This window comes from Corvus moneduloides, chromosome 1 (genome assembly GCF_009650955.1).
Source record: "Corvus moneduloides isolate bCorMon1 chromosome 1, bCorMon1.pri, whole genome shotgun sequence".
Classification (NCBI taxonomy): Eukaryota; Metazoa; Chordata; class Aves; order Passeriformes; family Corvidae; genus Corvus; species Corvus moneduloides.
In genome coordinates, this window is record NC_045476.1 from 118411791 (window position 1) to 118438597 (window position 26807).

A 26807-nucleotide genomic window follows, 5' to 3' on the forward strand; every position below is an offset into this window, starting at 1 on the left:
CCACCTGCCCCATTCCATTACACACGAAACCTTAAGGTTTGGCATTGCTTGGTTTTGTAGAAACAGTCCTAATTTCTGGTTGTTCAATGTGGATCTCACCTGCAGAGTGACAAAACATGGCCAGCTCTAGTTTGCTCTTCCTGATAGATACTTTTATGGAGCATTTTTAAGAGTGTCACATGAAGGAGCCTGTATGGTCCCCTTATGGCAGTGTTGGTGTTCTACTAGGCTCAGAAATATGTTACTGTTATAAAGTTTGTCCTAATGTCTTCCTGATCTATCCAGGATGGCTACACAAAATAAATTATCCCCTTCCTCTTTGCAACAGCCTTGAATAATAGATAAAATGCTGTTATAGTCCCATCCCTCTTCTTCCTCCTCTGAGCTAAACTCCTTTTTCAATATTTTTCATGCTTTCCTTTTAGGTAGCATTTTCTTTAGGCTCCCAACCCATAGCTTTTCTGCACTCCAGACTTCTTCCTTCAGTCTACAGTTGTCACCATGACCTCCACAATCCATAGGCAGGATATCTGTGGCTCCTTAACCAGGCACAAATTTGGAAGAAGTTCTGCTCACTTTTTTATTCTGTTTATAGAAACTGGAATCCCTCTGCAGTCACTGGTGGCTTTGGAAATGGGTAGTTTTTTAGATTTTCCACTCTAGCATCAGAAGTTTTTTCCCCTGTGTTTAACAGAGATCATTAAAAACACAGTGGATTATAAATGTTAGTACCTCATGGCCTGATCCCATTGCCATCCCTCCCAGCAGTTACTCTGCTGACAGATAAACACTCCAGAGAGCTCAGGGAACAGACAGAACAAGTGCCTATGGCCCCATCAAACAAGTCCTTTTTCTCTGAACAGCAAGGGTTTGGGGTTTGGGCTTGGTTTGGTTTGGTTTAAATCCCTGTCTAAATGAAAATTAACTCACTGGCCCTGTTGGGCTGGTTTTTCCTTCCATAGCCATCAAGAGTTACTCTGTGGCAACAGTACCAGTGAGGCAAAACTCAGCTTCACAGTTTTCTGTTCTTTAGACAAATTGGAAATAAAAGGAGGTATGCTAACATCCAAATTACCCCTTTTACTAGCAGTGCACACACTACAGAGGTAGTAGCCTAGCTACCTCTGAACACTGCTGTTCTGCCTCAGGGGAAGTTCCTGAAGTGTTGGAGATGGGACGTGCCACAAGAAAACCCCACCTCTCTCACCAGGGATCTGGTACAGTCTCTGTGCAATCATGAGAGGCATCACTTGAAAACACCTGCAGAAGGAACAAATTAATTATGAAGCAGGCCCAGCTCAGTGGTCCACAAACTCAAACCAGCAGATCATAAATTATGGTTCTCTCTAGACGCTTCATTTTGCTGGCATTTTGCCCACAGAAAGTAATGGTAGACATAAAATAGTGGAGTGCAGTTACCAGCAAATTCCTTCTTCTTGTAGAAATTCTTTTATATGCCTTTGATATTCACTGTGCCTTTTCTCATCCTGCTACTTAGTTTAGGGGATACAGAGACTACAGCCACAGATAATACCAATATATTGTGGAACTCCCCGCCTCTAGCTGAGTAACAACTGCTCTCACACAAAATCCATCAGCCCTTCAAATGACTTTGCTCTGCACCAAATACTTAAGACATTCAATTTTCTCCCTCAAGCTCTTTACTTAAGTATTCAGGGATTTCTCTCGTCTCATTTACTTTGTCCAACTTCTTAAAAGGACAGGTACAATCCTTTCACCCAACTGCATCATTTTTGCATTTGTCATTGTCCTCAACTGTTTCGCTTAGCTGGCCCTTACTCTATCTTCTTGCCCACCAAATATATTTTGCATTTTTTTTCCAATTGGCACCCTTTTGTATTTTAAAGTCAGATTTGAAGATGACACATCTCTTCAGCCTTTTTTCTCATATTCCTTTGTAAACATTTTTATTGGCTGTAGTGTCTTGACATTATAGAACTTACATCACGTCACAGGAAAAAATTATAAAGAACTCTCCTTCCATGACCTTCCACCAGGACGGCTGCAACAGAGCCCCCAGATCATCTTCATGGCATCAGGCTTAGTCATTCACTGCCTGAAGAATCCTTTCTGTATGGAGTCTAATTCTCTGTGACTCAAAGGAACATTTCTTATGTCTCATATGATATTTCTGTAAGCCCTGAGGCCTTGCAGGATGCTTGGGAAGCTGCTTCAAGGTTTTTCTCATAAGTGAGAGTTTTTGGAGTTCTGAGAGGCTTTTGAAACTTCAGTGATTCCAGGTGTGGTGCCATAAATATGCAGGTGCAGAAACATTATGGGTCACTAAAGGAACCTGACACAGACCTACATTAATCCATGTAATACATTTGCAGCAAAATTAATGTCACCTGGATTATATCTCCTCCCAGGTATTTCCACACGATGCTCTCAGGCACATGGTGTGATTCTTGGGGCTGTCCTGTGCAGGGACAGGAGTTGCACTTTGATGATCCTTGTGGGTCCTTTTTAACTCAAAATTCTCTGTGGTATCTATTCCCTGAAGAATTACTTTGTCAGCTTTGAGGGAAGAGGACGATGGTGAGGAAAAGAGTGGAATACCTTAACTTTGAGTTTTGTCTCCTCAACAGACATCTTAACCACTTCAGCTAAATTTATATAGTGGTTTGCTTTCATGCTCTGCCTTGCAGGCTGGTTTCTCTCCTATAATTAATAATTTGCAATTCCCTAACCTAAGGGGAAAATACTGCTCATAGAACATCCTTGCAGCATCCTGAACCTGTCTGAGGCCATGAACAGCCTACATGTGGCAGTGAAAGGCTTTGAAACCCTCTGGTGGTGGTTGGACATTTTGAGTTGACCCCCGTCTATAACTTGGTTTGGAGCTCTGAGAAAACCTGCCCAAATGTGTGAGCAGTTGGACACCACTGCTGACATTTCCTGCTCTCACACAACAGATCTTGCCTCCCTGTGTAGGAAAAGGTTAGTACACATTGCTCTAAAAAGTGATGTTACCCTTTCACCACAAGACTGACTATTAGTGAAAAAACGAAAGGCAGAGAAATGTCAAATCCAGTTTTCTATTATCACGTGGGAATAAAACCACACTTCCTGGTGTTTAAATTTCTCTTCATATGAACTTGCCTGAATTGAATTTATATTTACCATTGACAAAAAGCAAGTTGGAAACTCACAGCTGAGATGTTTAATAGCTAAGAACTATTTTTTGTTTCAGGTCAAAGTACATCCAGTTTATGAGGTGCTAAAAAAATTAAGAACAAATCCATCTCCTGTACCTTCACTAATCACATCTCATCTTCTCTAACAAATATTCAAAGACTCAGAGAAATAATTTTCTGAGCTGTCACAGGCAACAATACATTAAAAATACCTCTATGCAAAACCACTCTAAGAATAATAAATTATATTGACCCTTCTACTAATCTCAGGAGCACTAAACTCATGCAGTGTGGCCACCCTGAGAATAATTTAATTTTTTTTTTTGATCATGAGTTTTTATGAGGGTAAATTCCAAACTTCCATTATTTGCCTAATGTTTAGGAAGCATTCAAGCTTTTAGCTCAATGGATACTAGCCTACTAGTGAATCTACAGTTTTCCTGTAATTCCCCGAATCCCAGAACTGACATTCCAGCCATGGCAATGAGGCAACACGGAACAAACAAGTCACGAATGGAGAAGATCAGTAAGATGAACATCTGTTCAAAAGCTCCGTAACTTCCATAACTACATCACAGACAGAACACCTCTCATGATGCATCAGCAAATGTCCCAGGACACCTCTGCAGCAGGAGCACCTGTCAGAGCTGCCCCAGGAAGGTGACAGAGGACAAGGAGGGGTGAGTATGAGCACTCCAGGCCAGCTCAGGGCTCCTCTCCTTTCCGCCCCTTACTTGTACACTCCCAAGGAGTGCTCCGACATCCAGAGTCCTTCTGGCTCTGGCGCCGTCCGTATTGAACGTCCCATCCCTCCAAAGCGCCGGGGAAAGGATGCGCTGCTTGGGCTGTGCAGCTGTCATCCATGTGCAGGTTTGCGAGGCGTTCACGGGCGGAATGAGGAAGGGATGGAGCCTCACGGGGAGCCGGTCCCTGCGCCCTGCAGCTCCTCGCAAGCGCCCGAACCCTGCGAGCGCCGCCGCCCGACGCGAGGTTCCCCCCGGCCGCCTCTGCGGGCTGGGGAGCCGGGCAGCCCCAGCGCGGCACCGGAGCATCCCGGCGCCCCGCACGCCGAACCCCGCCGCCGGCTCCCCTAGCTGTGACACACGATGTGACACACACAGAGCTGTAGCTGCTCCTGTCAGCTGGGAGAAATCTTCACCCTGAAGTCCACAGCACCGAGACTAAAAAACCCCAAACCCAAAACCCAACCCAAACCCTTTATCTCCGCCATAAAATCTGGTGTGTTCTCACCAGTTAAAAGCCCATCCCTCAAAATCTACTTCTGCATACAGAGTGGTGAAGGGGCACCCTATCTGCTTGACCAAGGCAGCTCTAAATCAAACTTGATTCAGACTTAGGCTCTCCCTGTTGCCACACTGGGCTCTGGGGCTCATGTCACATCGAGGCCAGTGCAGAGGAACCAGGGCTGCTCCACGGTGTCTGCAGGGACCCAGGACTCCACAAGCATCATGGGGCTACTGAGCCAACCTCTTCTATCCTTCCCTGGGGCCATTGGAGGCCACTGGGTCAAATACAAGAAAGAAATAAGAGTAGTACACACACATCGACACTGACATCTGGCAAGAAACACAGATGGGTTTGTCACACATTCATCAGAAGCTGAACCCAAAATGTCTCTGAAAATAGAAACTGGCCCCAAAAGAGCAGTACATGGTGCTGAGGCAGAGGGTGGAGGGTGGCATGTCAGCAACACTACCAACCACACAGCATCATTTCTGAGTGTCCTCTAAACCATGACTCACCAGCACTGAGTTGAAATTCTTGCTTTTAAATAGTCACATTTTATCATGTTCCAAAAAATTAAAAAGAAAAAACTCCAATAAAAAAAAAAAGCACCTCTACTTAAAACCATTCTTATAGTGATTTTTGTAACCAAAAAAAAAAGTAATTATTTTCCTTAAAGTTCACATTTTATTCCCATCAAAGTATGATAATGAAACAGAGGAGAATACAAACCAAAGCCTTCTTGCCATTTTTTATTTTCCCTCCACTGAGATATGCCTTTGATTTATTCCAGTTCAGCAAAGCAAGAAGCCACATAGACTGTTGATGTTACAAGCAAAATTATGGCATATTATACAATTCCCAATACAAGCACATCTCCTAGAAAATTTAAATCCTGTTTTCAAAGCTAGTACCCATCTGGAAACTGTTCTGACTTTGACAACAAGCCTCCAAGATATCACCAGTCTCTGAATTCATGGAATATGAGGTGAAGTAACAATATGTACTGAAACATTCTCTCCCTCCCAAAAAGCAACACTTTTAAAGAAACTGGGTTTCTTAGGAAGCAGTATAACCTTATTGTCATTTTTGACCTGAAAAATTAGTAGTCAGGGAATTTGGATTGATTTGCACTGATGATTGAAGTGAAGCAATACTTTGATGGAATGCAAAGAGAGAATACCAGGATTCCTAAAAGTCACTACCTCCCCTGGTTCTTAAGCTGCCCCTTCCCATTTTGAAGTTCTGCCCGAAATCTTCCTGCCTCAGATTTCTGTCTGGGACACAATACAGATACTCCTTCTGTAATTTTTAGGTGTGTTTTGCCAGTTTCATTTTGCTTTTGCAGAAGCCAGTTGTCATAAGCAGCAATTTCAGAGAGGTCTATGATTATTTGTCGAAGCCTTCTGACCTCCAGCCTAATTTTCTTTAACGCTGCATAAAGGATAATAGAGGTTTAATCTCAGAAAAGAAAAAAACAAAACAAAACAAAACAAAACAAAAAAACCTTTAGAAAAGCTTTCTATTATAGGACACAAGTCAGATGTATACAAGTGGATTAGCTTCTGAAAAGCTCTACCAGCATGTTCCTGGGGTTTGCCCGAAACAGCCACCAGATATCTGCCCCTGCTGGTCTTTCCTGATAACTTCTACAGGAACCTGAGGGAGAAGGAGGCTAAGGCTTTTATGCTTATCTCCTTTTCCCACACGAGCTGAGGAATGATGGTTATATCTTTCCTTCTTCCGTTCCATCATCCATAATGAACTGAGAACAGGCAATTTCAAACAGCAAACCTACATAACTTTTCAGATACCATTTTCCACCCTCTTCCTTCTCTTCTCTTGACCACAGGTGCAACAACTGCTCAGAGTTCTCATTAACCCTATCACTTTGTCTTAGCTCCAGTATCAGGACAGAATAAATTTAATTTGGATTAAGTATTTATTTGGATTTTTTCCCCCCTCTGACCCTTTTTAGTTGCCTAGTGACTGTCCTTTCAGCTTTCAGTGCTTTCATCTGGGATAGAGTTAATTTTTTTTTTAGTAGCTGTGTTTTGGATTTAGAATGAGAATATGGGCTTGGAGATTTTTGTCTTTGCTCCTAAAGAAACTTGGCAAACTTCAATTCATTTCATAGCCACAGACACTCTATTATAATCAGTGGTTTCCAATGTCAAACAACAGTAGTCTGTCAAACAGTTGGTTTTGTACTATTAACTTGTAAAAGCAGCATTTTGAAATGAAGACATTGACTTTTTTCTCCTCAGTCAGGAGCCAGTGCTATCAGGGCTGGCATTTCTTATTTCTGTGTCCTTGGAAACGCTGCATTGATCAATGCATCCATCATACAGGTGCTGTGTAAGGAACACCAGACCTGACTGTACAACAATAAGCAGCCACACATGACTAAACACCCCTGACAGGAATAATGACCCGTTTAACAAACTTGACTGTCTACAGCAGCACACTGGATTTTTACTAAGATAGTTGATGCAGGGCATTCATAATGAGCAGGACCAACTCTGTTTGCAGCAGACAATTCTATTTGGTAAACTGCCCCAATAAACAATCAGTCCTCATTTCATTTACCACAAAAGTGGTGGAATTTAGCAACTTGCTTTTAATTGCTAAGTTCCTTCTAAACTCTTTTAGCAAGCAGGAGTTTCTGAACTGCTGTCTCATCTGCCCCTGAGGATGCTCATGCAGGTGTGTTGGTCTCACAGCTCACCCTGGGATTGTTCATGTGATCAGCTAAAGAGCAGCTGCTTGAGCTCTTGTTTTCGTATGCTTTTTCCAGAGGTGCCTGGCACTGCAGGGATTCCACAAGGCTGGAACCTCCCTGTTATGCCCTCCTCACTTGCACTGAGACACAGAGCACTGACAGCTCAGGCAGAGCATCAGCTCACGGAGGAAGGATGTTAGTTTCAAACCAACACACTTAAATGCACAAGTTTTCATTGTAAAAATTCCATTCAGGGCAAAAAAAAAAAAAAAAAAAGACACCACAAAGCTGCTCCTTCACAACTGCTTCTCATTTCCACCAATACTTACTGCAGCCAAAGTGAGGAAGAGGATGGTAGCACAGTGAAGAAGGTTTCCACTACATATCTGCCCTTCCACTGTCATCCCAATGCGCACACACTTGTTAGTCTTGTGTAACAGAGCCATACCACTGTGCAGAGACCTCCACTGAAAGGGATTTAAACATCTTGCTTGTAATTGGAATTTCTCCATGCTAAGGAAATGAATGCATTTTCATGTCAACTTTCACCAATGTTAAGTTTCACACACTCAGAAATTATATTGTAAAATGCTGAAAATATCTACCAAGCCTTCTGAGAAATTCTAGGCCATAGCCAGTTGCATAAAAGACTGAGCAAAACAACAATATTGCTTTGGACAAAAGAAAACTTTTCTGAAGAGTATGTTCAACACCCACTCATATTTGCTGAACTCTGGCTTGCAAAGTGAAAAAAATCTTATCTGGTAGGAAAAAATATGGTGATAAGCAACAATAAATTATTCCCTATCTCCTGGCAATCTTATACTGATCTGTTGTTGAAAAATTTCTAGATATTACTCTAAAATATATATATATATATTTTGAAGTGGCATTTCAGTAAGTTAATGAAATATTCTACCCTAATATGCATCTATAGCAGAATAAATAAATTTAGTAGTGTTTTTAGTGCATCTGAGGATACAATTCATCCAGAATGTTTAGCACTCATTTGACCTACAGATGAAGAGAGTGGATTTGAAAAGCAGCCAGGAAGACAACATGAACCTTTAAGGCAGTGACATGTCCCCTCTGTGGTCTGGAGAATAAAAGCTGTGATCCCTGAAGACAGATGTTAAAATGAAAAACATTATTAGCTGTGATTCCTGAGCCTTGTCCTCTTAACCTGACGTGTTCAATCAGTTCTGTCACAGCAGGAAAACTTTTTGGGATAGTCTTCCCTCATAGGCCTCCCACTGCTCCTCCCAAGCAGAGCCACAAGTGCTCTGAACTGCCACTGCCCTTTCCTCTCTCCAGCAGCTCCCTTAGTTGCCCATGGCATTACAATCAGGAGGGATTTTTATAGAAGTTTTTTTGGTTGGGTTTTTTTTTCGGTCTTGTTTGTTTGTTTGTTTTTTAAACTTGTCTTGTGGCTGCAGAACTTTTGGTACAACTGAATCATGTTTTCAAGTATTTCCCCAACATCATGAGAGCTGCCAGTGCATACTACAAAAATCTGATATTTTCAAAGCATCTCCTGGGTCCAAGAGCTTAGGATTTAGCTGCCACTAAAACTAAATGCAACGAATACAACCCTGGTGTCAGCAACTGTAAGAAGTGGAGCCCATGTCTTGAGCACACTTTTGTCCCTCCCTCTGGCATGTCCCCAATCACAGCATCTGCACTGAGAAGTGGGGAAACCTGGGCATATCACTGATCTTGTCTTCACAAGGATAGGAAGAAATATTTTGCCTGTGAATTTCAGGAAATATTTCTTTTCTTCTTCAGAAGGGGTTCTTTCTCTACAAACTCCTCAACATACAGAAATACCTCCTTCATCCTAGGGCTTCAGAGTAGCTGGGGATCATGGGGCAGCTGTTTAAAGATTATCACCAAGTTATTTCCCTCAGTAAGTAAAAATCTATAGTCACAGTCTTGTTTTCTTGTTTCTTTTCTTAAGCAGAATTTTCTTCATCCTGCAGGAAACAGGGTAAGGAACTATGCCACAATAATCAAGAGGAGAACACCACATCTATTCTAACTTACAAAGAGGAAAACCCAGAGGAATAACACTTGCAAGCATCAGCCGAATTGATTTATACACTGCTATAGTCTGAAGGCAACAGTTTTAAAACTGCATTCATTTTTCCACTTCTTCAGCTACCACCAAGCAATTAGCAGAACTCATTAACCGAGTGACATTTTACAAATTAATGATTTACTCCTGTAAACTAGAAATGCATAGTAAATAAATCTTGAGTTAAATAGGATCAGGAAACAGTCAGTGTTTAATCTGCATTCACGGTTTTAAAAATAGAAGTGTTGAAAAAACTATCATCTTCTGTTCCAGCCTAGCTTTTACTCTATAAGAGTCATTTTTCCCATGAAATTGTTCGAGGGTAATTTTGAAAAGACGGCAAACATTAAGATTTTAAGGGACTGAAGAAAAGGCAATGTGCATATGAAGAAAGACCAAAGTTCCCTCAGTGGATTTCCATTACTGCAGACATCTTTATATTTTAGTATACTCAGAAATAATCCCTTATCTCACTGGAGCAAGAGTGTAGTAAGTGAAAAATATCCAGGAGTCTTTACTGTATTCATTCAGAGACCTGACTTCTGATACACCTGGGCTGGGTGACACTTTTGGTATAGTCAGCTCTGTGTCACAGTAGATTCTGAATTAGAAGACAATCTTTTAAATTAAAAGTTCTGTCCCCATTACTCCAACTTTGGCTGTCATTGCACCACACGGTTCCATTCTCCTCCAGGCACTCTCACTGGCAGGGTAATGGCTTTTCTGTAAGGCAGCTGTACTTACACTTTACAGCTGAAGAATAATGAAAATGTTGATTCTGTAGTTTAGTCAGAGAAGGGAAAGTTTAACTTTAGATCAGTAAGAAAGCTTTGGTGTATTACCAAGATTCTTTACATTGTGTGGTTATTGTGACCTCAGGTTTAAATAATAAAAACCTCTTTATTTATTTTAAATTTTCATTATTCTATTTATGCACTATCCTTCTTCCCAAGGCATAGGCATTTTTCCAGTCAATCTAGCACTTTGACAGAATTTTTCTCCCAACTTAACTATATTATCTTTTTATCTTAACAAACAAGTTATACATGTATGTCTCTGTGTTACACAGGGAAAGAAATTTGGTAACAGCTCAAAATACAACCTATGCAGTGGGACCCACACTGGCCATGGGTATCAAGTATTATTTCTGCTGAACAGGAACTATGTCAGTGAATCCAAACATGAAATTCTTCTGTTTTTATATTGGAACCTTATGCATTTCTTTTGGAACAGCACACAATTTGAGTGACTGCCAAAGAACAGTTACTTTGAACCTCTCTATTCTGCTGGTGGACTTAGCAAAATCCTGTCACAAAAGTGAAATTTAAGTGTAGCTCAGTTTATGCCTCAGGAAACGGTAGAATTTCCTAATACTAAGAACTTTTCCAAAAAATCATGGAATTGTACTTAATAGCTTAGGTACCTTCCCTGTCCAGAGGGAAGAGATGTAACTCCAGGAGTCCAAAGTTATTTAGTAAAAAAACCTAAGATTAAAGTTTTTGGGGGGGGAAAGCTGATGTTTCAAGGCACAGGTCACTAGAGCATTTGTATCTGAACAAAAACTAGTTACAGTCAAAACTGAAAGTGGATTGGTGCTAATTTCCTTTGTTAGCTTCAAGGCTTGGATCCTGAGAGTCAGTAATAATTATCAATGACCTCTGACATGAGGGATAAAAAGGAGTACCATTTGGCTATGTAAGGACTCAGTGGGGGAGAAACAGATCTCCAAACCTTCTATTTGTAAGTTTCTAAATGCAGAACTGACCTCTCCCTACATTATTTTCCCCCTCTGCTATTTTTACCTGAATCTTTGATTATACCAAAAGGATATAAAGAGTTGCTGAATCTGTCCTCCATCAAGTATCAGGTTCTTGCTAGACATAGTAATAAGTTCATTTTCCCTCTCTACAATAGTGCATTATCTTTAAAGCCATTGTAGTGGGTACATCTTTAGAGTTACTGCAATTTATCCATAACCTTCCCAGTGCATGTCTGTGGTGCTTTTCCCAAAAACTGCCAACATTTTTGGGCATCACAGTCAGTGCTTCTGATTTTACTTTTGATTTTTTACATACTCCCTTATCTCATTTATCACTGTAAGAAAATGGGATGAAAATTAATTTTGAGTGGAAATTTTGGAAGTCTCTGGGAAATCTAATAAGAGAAATTCCCTTTTATTTAGGAAAAAATTCTTGTTATTAAAATGCAATGGAGAAACTGGTTCAATGTCCTTTTTCTACTTAGAAAGTTAATGTTTTATTATTTTGAAATAAAAAAAGATTTTATTTTTCTTTCCCCTCATCTTTCATTCTAAATTTTTCACTGACCCTGTGTGTCTAGTCCTACTTGTTTCACTGTACAGACAGTCTTTCCAGGACAAGCGAATGATTTCAGAAACCTGGCAGCTTTTAAACTTCAGGAAACTGTTTTTAAGTTAAGGGGACTTCAGTGGATTTTGTATTAATTGGTATCAAGCCAGGCTGTGTGACAAAGACCAGTTACCTTCAAACTTCCAAACCTGGAGCTGTAACCAGCTCCTGCAGAGAGCAGAGGTTTTCATGCATGCTGAGTATCAGGAGAATATTACCTGTCTTAAACCATGGTATGGATGGATTTCTTATATAATTTGAACTTTTAAACTTACACTTTTCTAGTAAGACAGCAATAATTAATTAAAATTACACCAACCACAAGAGTAAGTAAATGGCAACTTTGTTCACAAGTTAAGCAATTAACACTTTTTGCTACAAACTTTTAGGTATTTATTGCTAGTTAAGTCATTATTCCATTACTCAATATTTAGACAGGATTTTAATAACGTTGTTTCAGATAGAGACAAAGTGAGTTTCTGTCGTAAGTAATTTAAGTATTAATTTAAAGGTATGATAGTTTTTCCTGTTTTGAAGTACAGAAAAGTTCAGGTTACAAGATGAGGCAACAAGTTCCAAAAACTCCACAGCTTTATCAGCATAACCATTCCTTCAAAAAATTTTTAGAATAAAGTACTGTCTTAGTTTCAGCCAGGACAAGTACACAATACTAAAAATCTAAGAGGAATACTCCATTTAGAACGATTTCTACTATTTTTGAGGAAGAAGATGAGGATTGCTGCCTGAGACAATAAAAGCACAAGAACTTGCTATGTTATCATAGTCATCTCCTACAGGATTCACAATGACTGACTTTGTAAAGCCTTTTATCACTCCAGATTTGCATTGCACAAAATAGCAATCTGTCAATGCAGCATTTCAGCAATTTTTGGCAAACCAGCCTACAACCACCTCAATTCCCCTAGCAAAGGATGCCATGAAGTATGGAAGAGATGGCAGAATTCACCTAATCTCAGGTTTTCCGTCATCACTGGGAGTCCACAGAGTGGACACAGAGTTTCCCATGTGAGAATCCACTAAAGAGGCAGGCTTAGCTCTACCACCATGCTAGCTCCTCTCCTAAGCAATCATAGAGTAAAACTTGGTTTTTTAGAACTCCCAAAGACACACTTAGAATTTCTCATGACACACCAGGAGAGACAAGAGCTTGTCTCCAGCTAACCACTGCTACTGCAATTCCAAGAAAGGAAAAGCTCCACTGTTATATTTGAAATCCACAAATGCAGGTTGCCAAGGACCCTCCTCCCCCTAACACCCACAGCTCTTGCTGGGTCTCAGACTGATGAATCACAGACTGCTCAGAGATGTGCAGGTGAGCGTCAGAGCTCACACATTTGGTCTGGAGTCCAGGAGCTGCTTTGCCCTGCATCATCTCATCTCACTGCTCCGTCATTCAGAGACTCTCAAATCTTCACCTGCCTTTTACCTGCCAGCCACTGCTCCATGGCCAGATCTCACTGTGAATCGCCATTTGTACCATCTCCAGCCTCCATCAGACAAGCCCAGTTCCTTCTACAGGGTCTCTCTTCTTTTCATTCACCATGTCTGTTCTTGATAACCTGCTTTGGACAGGCTGTCTTAAAATAGACACCAACTGTGACTGAGAACATTGTGGCTTACTGTGCACAGCTGAATGGCACCAAATATGCCTTCTCTTTCCCTAAATGGGTGTGAAACAGAAAAAGCCATGATGACACAGCTTAAGGCTACAATGCTGAGAATCTTTTAGATTATTCTTTTGAGTTATACAACCTCAGAAAAGAACTCAAGCCCTGAAGCAACACATTCATTTTAGAGAATATTTCAGTAGTCTACTGATTTATCAACATGATCCACAGTCCTATTAAGTTTGACTGTGAAAGGTCATGTGCTGTGAATGGGTTCCAGACTTTCAGGAAGTCTAAAGTCCTGGAGACAGTCATACACAGTAGTACCAAATACAAGTAAAATTGGAAATCTTACCTAGAAAGAATAAAATGCATCAGAAGGTAGATGCACTGTTTCATACACCAGTGGTGTCCTATGACAGCAGCAGCACCTGTGGATTACTACAGCTGTAGACAAAAGGAAGCAAAAAGGCCACCAGTCCATACAGTGAATATGGTGTATGCTTTATTCTATTTACAGTACATTTGTTATAAATATAATACATTTCTTGAAAATCTTGAGTAGATTTTTTTTAAACAGATCAGTTGTTATAGTTACATAATAAAGTAAGTGACAATTTAAATGACAATCTCATGGTTGTGAAATAGTGCATTCTGTTTTGAGATGAATGAGAAAATACTCAAACTGGTTCAAGAAATTATTTTTTTAAACACCCTAGGTGGACTTCTATGTAAACCTTGAAAAGTCACCAGTTTCCATAAATATGAGAACAAAATTTTAAACCAAAGAACTGAGAATCAGAAATGGATTTGAGAGACCTTATTGAACTTCACAGTAAGGTTGGGATTTACCATGACTAATGGCTTCAGACAGGAAAAAGCCAATGAGGTTTTCTTCCTGAACCATATCCTAATACAGCCACAAATATTAACACACCATGCTGGAAGTTGTAACAGCAGTCAAGCTGCACTTTTGACAGGGCATTGGACATACAAGTATGTTCAGATCTGGAGTTAGAGTGTTTAATGTTATGAGTATCTTAATTACCAGAGAAGAAATACATTATAAAAGGATGAACGTATTTTCAGTCCAGCGTGCATTGCATCGAGAAACAAACTGACAAGTCATCTGAATATTTTGCTATTTTCTTTTCTACACGATCTTTAGTAACAAGTTAGATGTCTGAGGTGCTATTTCAAAAAAACTGCAGCAAAATGTCAACCAGCAATGTAAGAAAAGAATCCCATTTATTTTGTCTTTTAGTGCCTTTTTTTTTCTTTTCCAGGAAGTGGTCAGATATTATTGATAATAATCAGTGCAGGCATGGAGTTCTGCTGACTTGTTTCAAACAAAGTAACTTGGTCCACGAGCTTGGCAAATACTCTGGGGGTTCCAAGGTTATAGACACCTGTATGAACGAAGCAAGCCTTGAGCTGCAAGCTATAGACCTCCTGGCCTTTAAGCTGAAGCTTGTACTGTGTTTGCCCAAGCCACGTAAAAGATCCATGTATTTCTAGTGCTTCAGAGCTGAAAAAAAAAAAAAAAGATAAAAATGTTAATTCTCTGCACTTGAAGCATGTATTACCGATTTACAAGACTCCCTCCAACTTCAAGTTCTCTCGAGATTTCAGAATGCACTGTGTATCCCTCACCAGACGCTCACAAAGATTTGTACTTTCTAAAAACTTCTTTTCAGAAGTCAGGAGCTGGGAACTTAGGTTACTTTTCTTGCTCTCTTTGGATGAGTGCCCACTGCAATTTGTCTTTGATGTCTTGGAAGCTGCTGAGTCTTTTTGACTGCTTGCCTACAATCACTGCCCTTAAATCACTGCCTTCCTCAGATGCATACTGCTGCCTTTGTTCTGCACACCCTCCTTATCTTTAAGAGTTTTAGGTTTATCTAGCAAGACAAAGCTAGACTTTGCAAGGATTAACAGTTGCCAACATAGCTACAGACAGAACTCCACTTAACATTTTATCAAGATACTAAATGCAACTTCAGAAAAAAAAAAAAGGGGGGGGTGGAAATCACATGTGTCTGTCTTCTTTCCTACTACATCCATATCCACACACACCTGTCCCCACAAATATTTGCAGATTCAGGATACATAGGGATACCCTTGGGTAAGTTTAGGGATGCTTATGTCCATCTATCAGCTCAATTTAACTCTGGGTCTTACCAAATATTTTTTAATGTTCTCTGACTCACTTAAAACTCCTTAGAGTGGCTCTCCCTTAGCTCAGATGAATCATTACAAATCTTTAAAGCATTTCTTTGGTTCCTAATGTACTGTACACTACACACAGGACATTAATTACACATATATGCATAATGAAGAATTCAGTGTTTTCTCAGCTTTCTACATAACTGGCATGTAACACTAACGCTAGATGTAGTAACAAGATCTGAACTGTCGGAGTTTAAGGAATTCCTATTTAAGGTATTCTTAAGCTTATCCCATGAACTAAATTAGACTGCATGTCACACAGGAATAGACAACATGGACATACACTGCTTTAGAGACATTGCACTAATACATTAGGAGAGGGTGTGTAGGGGTTTTCTTTATTTTTAACTAGTTTCAAGGTCCATGAGTACACCATCCCTCCAAAAACACATCTCACAATGTAACAAAACATGACCATCTTGTGAAAAAAAAAACCGATCAGTGAATGGCTTCCTAATTGTACCTGAAAAGTAAACCACACTTAAATTTTCTGTCTTCCATTTCTGAGCCTGTTTATTAGGCTCTGGGCTTTTAATATCTTACTTGCCCTCCATGGACTGTTGACAAGAAGCCCATGTTCCCCCATGACTAAGCCCTCCTCAATGTATTCACAATCTCTCTCCCCTCCCTGGTGGCAAACAGACCAGGTAGTATTATATCTAAGAGGGCAGAAGGGAGGAAGGGGAGCTGTCACCTGCTTTACCCATGAGTTAAAGTTGCCTTGTTTTAACTGAAGTGGCAGAATTACAATGGTATAGATATCATGGTACTGAATTCTCTATCCCATAAAAAATCTTCAGTAAAATTTTTAGAAGCAATTCATAAACACTTCCTCAATGCTACATTTTCACACATACTACCACAGTTCTAAGCAAAAAGGCGGTCATAAGAATCAGCTGCTAAACTTAGAGGAAGTCTTAAAAATATCCAAGGTTCTACGAAATTTTACAATTAGCCAAAACTGCAGGAGGAAGCTGTTGTCTACAAATTACTCTGTTTTAAAAATGAAAACCCAACAACTTATGTTTAATAAAGGCTGATGAAGCTCCTATTTCAGTAGTTGAAAAGCACTTCCCTTTTTCTAGAAAAGATCTGCAGAGTTTTAACTATTCAAGAGTCACAATTAAAGGCCCTGTCTTAGCAAAGTTGAGACTGAAGACTCGCAGTTAACTATATGAACCCCTTTATCAACTTCCATTCTTTCAAAGAAGCCACTGTTGAAAAAAATCCTATTCTAGATATTCAATATAGTTAAAACATTACAAGACTCCCCAAGCTAGGAAGGGTTCTTAAATATTGCTTGATTAACATTTGCACACTACCTTGTTGGTTTATGCCGCAAATCGATCATCACATCTACAACAGCCTGGGAACAATTGGAAAGTAGGAGAGTGACAGGTACCAGACAGAGGCTGCGAAGAGAAACAGTTTCGTATTAAAGGAAAAATAATCTTATTTTGGATAGTCTTAATTATACCCTTAAATAGTTAAAATGAATTCCAGTAACATGGAATTTTTATGTAGTTGTCAATTATGCCAGAGTCAAGACAGCGTAGGCAGCAATATAATCACTTACGCTGGCTAGAGCTATTTGTAATAAAAGTTGGCAATTAAGGCAAACAGCATTGGCTCATTTGGGCCAAGTGAAGTTACCATCTCCTTTCATAGAGCTGAGAAAGGACAGTGAAAGCGTAAATACTACCTCAGTTTACAGGAACTCTGCTTGTGTGACAAGAGACATTTCAGAATGGGAAAACATGGTCCAGTATGCTATTTTCTGAATTTCTGGTTGGCACATTTTGACGGGATACTTTTCTTCTGCACTGCCTCCTGTAGAGGAGTTGCTGGCATTGGGCCTTAACTTACAGCCTGAGCAGTGCCCAAACAGAACAGACAGCATATGCACATCTGGATTTAATGTAGGCCTTTATCCTCAATAAAACTAATACAGTTAATTGATACTTTTTGTTCACAATTACTATTATTGTTTCTATAAATAATGCTGCAGCAAGAAAGACCCCAAGAAATTGACAGGCAGGAACACAAACTACTGCAGCTGAAACAGCTGTGTGTATTCAGTAAGTGATTTGTGTCACTGGAATTCCTTGCCACTGCTTAACAGTTTAAATATCCTAAACTTGAATTGTAAAAGAAGAACAATTAGCAACTATACCCAATAAGAGGTGAATGTCTTACAGGGATAATGCATGCTTTATCACTGTCATTAATATATAGCACCTTATAAAACATTTAGATGTTAGATTTTAGCAACAAATCCCTTTCTTTGACAACTTACATTAACCTGCTATAAAAAAACTGTAACACAGTAGAGTTTTCAGATAAAACAACTCAAGCCTAAATACGTATCTTCATGTTTCAAGTACAACTCATTTAATGTTCAGAACTTAAGCCAGGGGGCTTTGTTCATATCATTCCAATTTTGAAAAACTGGTGGATTTTACAGGCTCCAACTAATTCACTCTAGCAGCGGGCTTTTTAACAGAGGTTAATTCTGATATTCTTCCAGGAGACAAGCCTCAATGATCTGAACTGTTACCATCTTTCCTTCTGACGTAAGTCAGAACCACATGCAGCTAATCTTGGCAAGTGAGATGCTGTAGACATAACAGTTCCTTTGGCCTAAAAGTACATCTATCTTTCTGTCTGGCTTCTCAAAGATATCACAGTGTATATTCTGACAACAAAAATAAACACAAAGGGTGCAGACTATTTTTCTTTCAGTAAGTTTGATAAAGTTACTTGTTAATGTTACAACTGTGAGCTATGTTATTACAGCCTGGTTTTTCTTTTACATGAAACTTTCATTTCACCTGTAAAATTCTGAAGCAGTGAGTTTAAAAATTGAACAAGATTTCACACTTGCATATCAGACTTTTATATCATAAGCCACATAGCATCTCTCAAAAGGATTTATGCCCAATTAACAATATTTCTAAAGTTTCTAAAGGTAATGTTCCACTAACCTTTTTTGATGAAAAGAATGATTGAAAGACTCTGGATAATGAAGACTTGTCTTAATAAGATTAGAAAGCTGCTCTGGTGTTGGTCTTGCAGGTACTGGTGTGTTTTCTGGTCGAAAAAACTTTAAGAGAACCGTTTCTGGTAGCTCCTGAAAGAAATTCAGAATAACATTCAAAACATAACATAAGGTACAAGAAATCCAGTTACAATTTTCCATTATGAACTATAGCTCATAAGGGAAACAAGTCTGCAGCATCATGAAGCTCACATTTTTTTCCAACGTGGTTTGTATTTAAGCATGCTGGATGAGGAACTGACACAATTTATCTACCACCTTCTTTTGAGACAGATCTCACAGTTGCTTGTGAAAACATTATCTGTGCAAGCTTCACAAAAGCACACTATTGTTGCAGTGGTTTGCTAGTGCTTGGGCTTGGCTTCTAGGGAAAAGGGACAGCATTTACACTGTTCCCTGTTCAGCAGCTGTACCTAACAACAAAAAAATTCATCACCTGCCCCAGGAAGTTCAAAACAGGAAAGTCAATGCACAAGTTTCCCAGAACAGATCCAAAATAAAGCAAACAGAAATTTATAGGAACATGTTAACACTGACAGAAGGATTTAATAACAGAGTATCTTTGAAATTGCTTAACGAGCACTTGCAGATATGAAAGTTACCTTTGCCCCCAGCTGAAAGCCCAAGACAAGCACTGACACACTACTTGGGATTCCCCCTAACCCTTTGGATAGAATGAGTTTCTGAAGCAGAAGAAATTAAGTGATACAGGAAGCTGCAACCAGCCTGCATTTGGTGCAACATTTCTGTCCAACATCATCTAATCTGGTTTGTGAACAGGATTTTTTTAGGCAGGGGCTGTTCTTTAGTATTTACTTATGAACCTATTCTGCAGAAAATCTATCTTTAAAAGAAAAAAAGAAATTGCAGCAGTAAATGTGACTGCCTACTAAAAACATGAAAAAATATTTTTAAAAAGCCACCAGTAAGTTGGTACAGTGTAATAAAGTTAATACGTTTCATTAAAAGAAGATAGATTGTACCTTCTAAGTTGAAAAGAAACACTACAGGCAATGAAACCTGACTTAAAAACCAAACACACTGGGCATTCAGAAACATGTATGAACACCTTAGTCACTGTGCTGATAATACCAGGAAGACACCAAATGTTTTAACAGGCTTGCAAGTCTTTCCTTCAAAAGGAAATGTAGTTTCCTCAAAAAGTAATTTGAGAGGAAAAAGAGATATTCCACAGTAACAATAAAATATATTTTAAGTGTTGAATGAATTTGGTGTTTCTATCCTACCCTATCTAACAATGCAAACTGACAGCATGAAACACAGCAGAGATTATTACAGGTTTTCATTTAAATTATTCTCTCCCCTCAGATAATAGTCCAACCAATTTTCAAGGCTGCCTTCAACCACACAGCAATATCCTACACACTGTAGTTTGCCCTAGAGTCAATTACCTGTTCCAAGTCCTCCCAATCAGAATTCACGAGTATTTTTTTAAAACCCTACAAAAGACAAATACGAATATTTACCTCTACAAGTAGACAAGAACATCATGAAATGCAGCAGGAACATTTACTGGTGAAAGTGCAGACTGCTGTTAATATTTCAAACCTTTAGTTCTAATATTACACCTCTGTTGAAGGACTGGAAAGCAGAAAAATTAATCATTTACCAGCAGAGCTAAATCTTAATTCCAGCCAGCCTCTGGGTGTCAGAGTCAGAAAAGATGTCTGTCTCTCCAAGTTCAGCTGCTCAAACTCTAGGCTTTATGTGACTGTGTACCTCGAACAAAGGCTAAGATATGACATTTAGCCCATGATTCTCTTACCTAATGAATGGTTCAGGAAAGAATTAAACACTTCAAAATGGTAGCCAAGATGTGCACACAGAACAGAAAGCTACCTAGAGACAGCTAATAAATGCTTAGTTTAAGGATGCATTAAACTTCTGCCCTACTCTGGAGCTTGTGAAATTGGATCAAGGCTTAAAAAAACCCAAACCAAAAGCCCATATCTACTTGGCACCTGTAGCCTCCCTTCAAGAATATACACCAAGCAGTAACAGCCTTATACTTAGAAACAAAGCAAAAGACAAATCAAGAACGAAACAGGTGATATTTTGTTGCTGAACTCCTAGATTATCAGCCCAAGTGGAGTATTGCCTTTTAAAAGGAAAACAGAAATTCTGACGCCTAAAAACTGCTTGCTGACCCAGAGTGGTTCTTTGCAAAGCCGCCAGAAGCATCACAAGCTCCAGTATCCAGCAAAAACTGTATACAAGAAAGCCACATCAATGGTTAGGATTGTTCCTTTAAAAAACAGTTATGGTGTAATTTGAGTGTCTCATCCATACAAACTGGTAGAGGTAGAGAGGCTTGACTGGAAGAGACTTTGTAAGGGATTGGAAGGGGGGGGGGGGTGTTTTTGTTACTGTTTTACATTTTATACCTGCATTTTAAAGCTTTTTGGGTTTTGACTAAAAATACACAACAGGCAGTAGCACTAGAATGACAATGCTCCCTCAGTTAGGTTCCAAGAGCTACAAACTGCACAACTGGTGCTTGGAAAGTTGTTTTCCATTTTTAGAAAGCTTCTTGTTGCCCAAAGCCATTTACAAAGGCCAGCTTCAAACAAACACACTCAAACACAAGATTGCTGTTTCCTGTAGAATAATCTCAACATCTTCACTTATTTGTGTTACAAAAAAGTCTCAACCTTTAGAGTCTGATATTTTGCTATTTTGAAATAGCTACAGATCATCCCTGTATACACTTCTGAAATGGTTACACAGGTTTCAAATCTCTCCTGCAATTATACTTAGCTGTAAGTTGAAAAGGCAACATTTAAACCATTCAAAGCATCTTTTAATAGACGTAATAGACAGATCTACCCATAATACATTCTTTAATATCTCTGAATGCATTTCCAAATTGAAAAGTTCTTCCTTTCCACCAGATGGACAGAAGTGATAGTATCTTCACATACAGTCACTTTAAAAGATTTTTATACCTAATATTACACAACTTAAAGTTTTCAGTTTCATAAACAATAATCTTAAAGGCTGGGTCAATGTGCTCTTAAGCACACCAGAAGAAGGTAAGCACCACAATTTGATTTCCAAGTGGTATGGAAAATCAGGATATTTGCACCATAAACCACAAGTCACACATAGCCAAAAGAATTACTGACATGCTCAGGCAAATAGGGGGGACCAATATGCACAGCATGGAAGAAAACCTAAACAGCAAACTCCTGAATGAAGCTAAGCAGAAGTAAAAGCAGAATATATGAAAGCAGTAGAATAAGAGTGAGACATCTAAGTGATGTGCTTTTCTCCCTTTCCCATTTTAGACCTGAGAACTTCCATTTTAAAACCTCAGTTTTAAGTTGCTTCCTTCAACATGTGACTCATCGATACTCATTCTAGCTCTCAACTACAGAAATGACAACTCCAGGAATAGTACTTTACTGACACCAAGAATAATACATTTGAAAACAGATACCATCAGCTCTGAAGTCCATAATGAGTAAAGCAGCAGATCAAAAGTTGCAACTATTTGGAATATTTAATTTATGACAACAATATAAGCCAGTCCTCCCAAACTGGTACTGTATCTGCTACCTTAATTGATACAACGGAGTGAAAAATGCTTATTTCAGCTCTTTATGTTGATTTACCCTTAAGAACTTTGCTTTTTCCCTACTGAGGTGGTTTAAGGAAAGTCTTAAATCCATTCCAACAATCTCTGTTTTATTCAAGCATCTCCCCCATGTATTCTGTAAAAAAAATCCTGAACTAGCAAAAGATGTCACTTCCAGTAATAGTTAGGAAAAGCAGTTACTTAAACCCTACCCTCTTCTACATTTCAAGAATTCCTGCTTCCAACCAAACTGTTGCTGACTCACTAGCTCCATGTATTTTAAGAAGCAGAGTTACCAAAAATTATCCTCTCTGAAGTGAAATACTGCCAGAAAGCCTGCATCCATCCTTTTCACATTTTATGGATTTTACCTTATGCTAGTGCTGGTCTAATTCACAGGACAAAGTGTGCAGCCCAGAAGAACACCAAGTGCAGTCCTGAAGCACACCTGAAAAGGATGGAAGCTACTCCCAACACGCCAACATTCAAATGACAAACCTCTAGGCTGCTTCTCACCTTCCATTGGTGTGAAATCTTGGCAAACCAGAAGTGTGGCAAATGCCCTAGGTACCACACTATTACTTCCATCCCACCATATTACACTGCACTTTTCCTTTGGAATCTTCTGGATTGAATTCACCAGATTAGAAAAACAGGGGAGAGAGCAATAAGAAATAATATTAATCAACAGCCCCGAGTGTGACTGGATGTTTAATGCATTTCAAGTTTTTGTCCTTTCACTAATTTAAGGTAGAGAGGTCAAGAAGAAGAGACAGAATAGCTGTATTTCAGATGCAATCTTAAATTTACCTTCAGTTAAAACTACCTGGTTCCAGAAAGCACATTTCAGAACAGAAACAGAACCTACAGCACAATCATTGTCCAAAAAACCAGCCATGATTTACAAATACTCAGCTGATTTTTTAAGTGAGGTTTTTATTACTTGGCCTGAAATAGATCTATTCAAAGCGATTCACTTTACTAACACCTTATGTGATTTTTCTCTTCATATGGTATTGCCTGTGACTATTAACACAACTATTAACTTGTGGCACCTTCTGATTCAAGGCAACAAACTACATTTAGCATTTTTCCCCTACATTTAGCCAAAGGACTTTTTTTTCAAAAATACAAATGAAAGGAAGGATGACAAATGTTTTCCGTAATATCCAGAGAGATTTCTATATGAAACAAATAAATGCTTTGACGAAGTCAATATTTTGTAAGTGTTCCTTCAGCATACTACATGTTATGACTCCAAACCTCTAGAACATAAAGGTGTAAGTAGTTCATCACCTCTCCTGGTAGGCCTACTGTGTTTAGTAGCCTATGCTCAAAAGTAGTGCTATTTTGTTATACAGAAAAACCTCTAGTGTAAACAACAATAAGAAACATTTGTATTCAGTGACAGAAAACCAGCTTTAAAGCCACAGTTAGTGTAGTGGTTGGAATGAAAAAAGGTTAGTAATCCTACTTCTGTTTTGAACAAACGTGGGAAGAAAAGGGAGCACATGCATTTGAGCATCAAAGATCTTGTATAGAATTTTCCTATTACTCACACTTTTAATATGTGGGTTCACATAGAAATTTTACCCAGAGAAACATTTTAGCCTTTCCCCAAGCCCCACTGTAACCAGAGGTTTTATCTTGATTTTATCAAATACTACAGCAAGTTATGCTACTGCTATACAGGAATAATTGCACCCTGTTGCACCTCCCTGCTGGGCATTAGATGTCCCACAAGGAACTAAGCAGAAGTAACCACCCATCACAGTGGCTCAGTCAGCAGTCTAATACCTTACACACGTAATTAGGATGACTTTTTATCAGTTCACCCAACTACCAATCTACCAGCAACTGCTGGAACCATTTAAACATAAGAGTGCCAAAGAATATCAACCCCCTGGTCTTCACTACAACGCTTTACTGAAGCTTTGTTTCCCTGAACAGTAATAGAAGCTTCTGTAAATCCAAAGTACACCTCTAGAAGCTGGCAAAGAGTTAATCTGACTGTAACTGTAACTGACAATGCAGCAGAAGCCGACCAGTACCGAGAATTTAACTAAAATATAAATTAAACGATCTCAATTTGTTCAACAGGGTTATTTGATTAATTTGGCTAAGATTTGAGTCATTTCTCACAGGACTAAAAGAAATAAAGGGGAGGGCAGAGAGAAATTTTGTTCATGTTTCCTCCATGCCTATTGTGAGGCTCTTTGGGTTGGGGATAGCTGTCTGTCTGCCAGACACAAAAATTGGTTTGCTGGATACAACGGCACTAAGCAAAAGAAGTCAAGAAGAAAGTCACTGTACAGGAGTAACAAATAAAACTCAGCATTAAATGCAGAGTGAACTCTTGCATCCTAGGTGACACCCTGTTCAGAATCTGCAATTCATTTTTTTTTCCCCAGATCAGAGCAGCCCTGTATCATTTATGAACTGGTAACCCACACATGTTGGTAAGAAGCATGCACCTCCATCTCCCTCTGCTGTTGAGTCCTCAGAAAACAACCAACTGCAATACTGTCAGCACAAGGCAAATCAGGAACAGTCTAGAGTAGAGTTTCCAACCCTGTTCATGACTTAAGAGAATAAATACAGACTTAAAAGATAACACTATATACCGAAAATATTAAATCAGAAGTTTGAGTTTGGGATTTTCTACCACCACTCCTCCCCAGCTTTTAACTGCTTGTGTTGCTTGAATGCAAAAGCAAGATAATTCAAAGACAATATGCAATTCTTAAGAGATTAAATATATTATTTTCTCTATCTAATCTAATTCTATTTTAGCAATTATTTTAATTCTGAAATGTGGACTGAATAAAGTAAACTGCTGCAAAGTCTCAAATCAATTAATTTATCATACCTCACTTCCTACCTCAGAGCAGTTTATCTGCTCTCCTCACAGTGTTAAGACCCAATTAAAAAAAAAAGTAGTACATGAGCTTCTCAATTCTTAGAAGTCCTGAGATTACAGGTTCTTAAAATCTATGCTAACTCTGGGCTTTGGTTATCATGAGGATACATAATTTACGTGTTTGTTGAAAAAATACCCAACCACCAATTACTCTTACACCAGATTTCAACTGCATGACAACGCAGATACTTTTTTGCTTCCAACTAAGGTACAGAATGCTTCAAAGGAAGTGTGTTCCTCATGCTGAAGAAAGTGAATACAATAATCAATGTAGAATCTATATGAAGACAGTTGCAACAAAACCTGATGAGAAACAGATTTTAGACAGAGAATGCTAATATAGTAGCATATATTCCTCAAAAAAAATTGAGGGTACCTACGGATCCTCCTTGTTGCTGGTGGCAGGATTACTTTCTTTAGTTTGAAATTGCACATGGTGTAAATAAATAGAATTCCAGTCAACAAGAAATGCAAATTTCTATCCGTACCATATTCAGTGATTTATTTTAGGATGCAGATGCGATTCATTTCTATTTTCTCTTCCTACCCATTTGTGAGATACAGAACTTAGTAAGATCAGAAGTTCACAGTATTTTCTCTCCTAACCTTAGATGTCTACAGTGTGATCTACTCTTCTACATACACATTAAGACAGGAAAATCAGGGGGCAGTTGTTATTAGACTAATACAGCCTCTTGTACTGCTCAGCATAGCTAGAGCCCATGTGTGCAAATTCCCATTTATTTCATAGCACAAAGAACTAAATGGAAAAAATTATCTTAGCAATGTACAAACACTTAAAGGCTTACGAACCAAAGCCAAAGTGCACAGGTTCAGAGTAATTCACTACTTGCATTATATCATAGTATTTATAGGAAGACATTTGTCCTGTATTGTTTTCTTGACAAAATTAATACATAGTACTTTTTCCTGCAACTTTAAGAGCTCACTAAAAGCTATATATTATGTTTGCAATATTGGTAAGAACATAAGAATGGCACCAAAACAAGAAGGAACAGCAATGTGCTGCTCAGGAGAAGACTAAACAAGCACAAGATTCCTCTTATTCTGCACACTAAACTGAATTTAGTATAGAAGTTTTCACAGAATCTTAGCTGTAACTTCCATAGTTGTTACCAATTCATGTACCAGAAGACAGCCACCAGTTTCTTACAGATGGTGTTTTCTTTCATCAAGCAAAACAACTATAAACTTCACCATCTTACTTTGTTATGAAATAATCATTACCTTTAATACCATTAACAAGTTTCTAGTTCTAACTGAAATACCACAGAACAGTTCACTGCAAACAACTGCTCATCAATATACTTACTTGCATATTGCTTTTCTCATGTTTCAACTGAGCATGGCTAGTTCAATACAGAAGACTAAGCAAAGCTGGAGTCAGTCAGCCTGAATTATTTAGTAATAACACGTATCTGATGTTAAGATTATACAAAAGCTTCCACTTATATACTAGAGAATTTATTAAGTCCATTTAGAGAAAGAAGCAATTGTAAAAGAAAACTTCACAGTAGATTACCTGCTTCTGAGGAAATGAAAAGGCCTCCTTCCCAATTGTGTTAAGGGCAACATGATGCTGGCCCTCCAAAATAAGCTGCTTGTTGTCTTCCACAACATATGCCTACAGAATATAATACAAAGACATCTGCAGACCAGAAACTATCATAAGATTCATAATATAGAATTGCTGACTGCCCCCTAACTGAAGTGGAACATGCTGTACTTATCGAAACTTAGAGGCTAGCATGACATATTTATGCCAATTTCCACTTCATAATATCT

General features: G+C 38.8%; 1 protein-coding gene across 4 annotated transcripts in view; it reads right to left on the reverse strand.

Annotated features, from left to right (window-relative positions):
• Positions 1–13679: 13679 nt before the first annotated feature.
• TRAPPC8 (trafficking protein particle complex 8) overlaps positions 13680–26807 on the reverse strand; it is a 53020-nt gene continuing 39892 nt past the window's right edge. For 2 of the 4 annotated variants that reach the window (XM_032124272.1, XM_032124290.1), the window contains 5 exons: positions 26545–26646; positions 19896–19943; positions 18410–18555; positions 16748–16837; positions 13680–14724 (listed from right to left, as the gene is read on the reverse strand). In XM_032124272.1, coding sequence (XP_031980163.1) covers positions 14490–14724; positions 16748–16837; positions 18410–18555; positions 19896–19943; positions 26545–26646 — 621 coding nt within the window. In that variant the 3' untranslated portion in view covers positions 13680–14489. The remainder of the gene's footprint in view (positions 14725–16747; positions 16838–18409; positions 18556–19895; positions 19944–26544; positions 26647–26807) is intronic. The other 2 variants (XM_032124282.1, XM_032124298.1) reach the window with 1 other exon arrangement.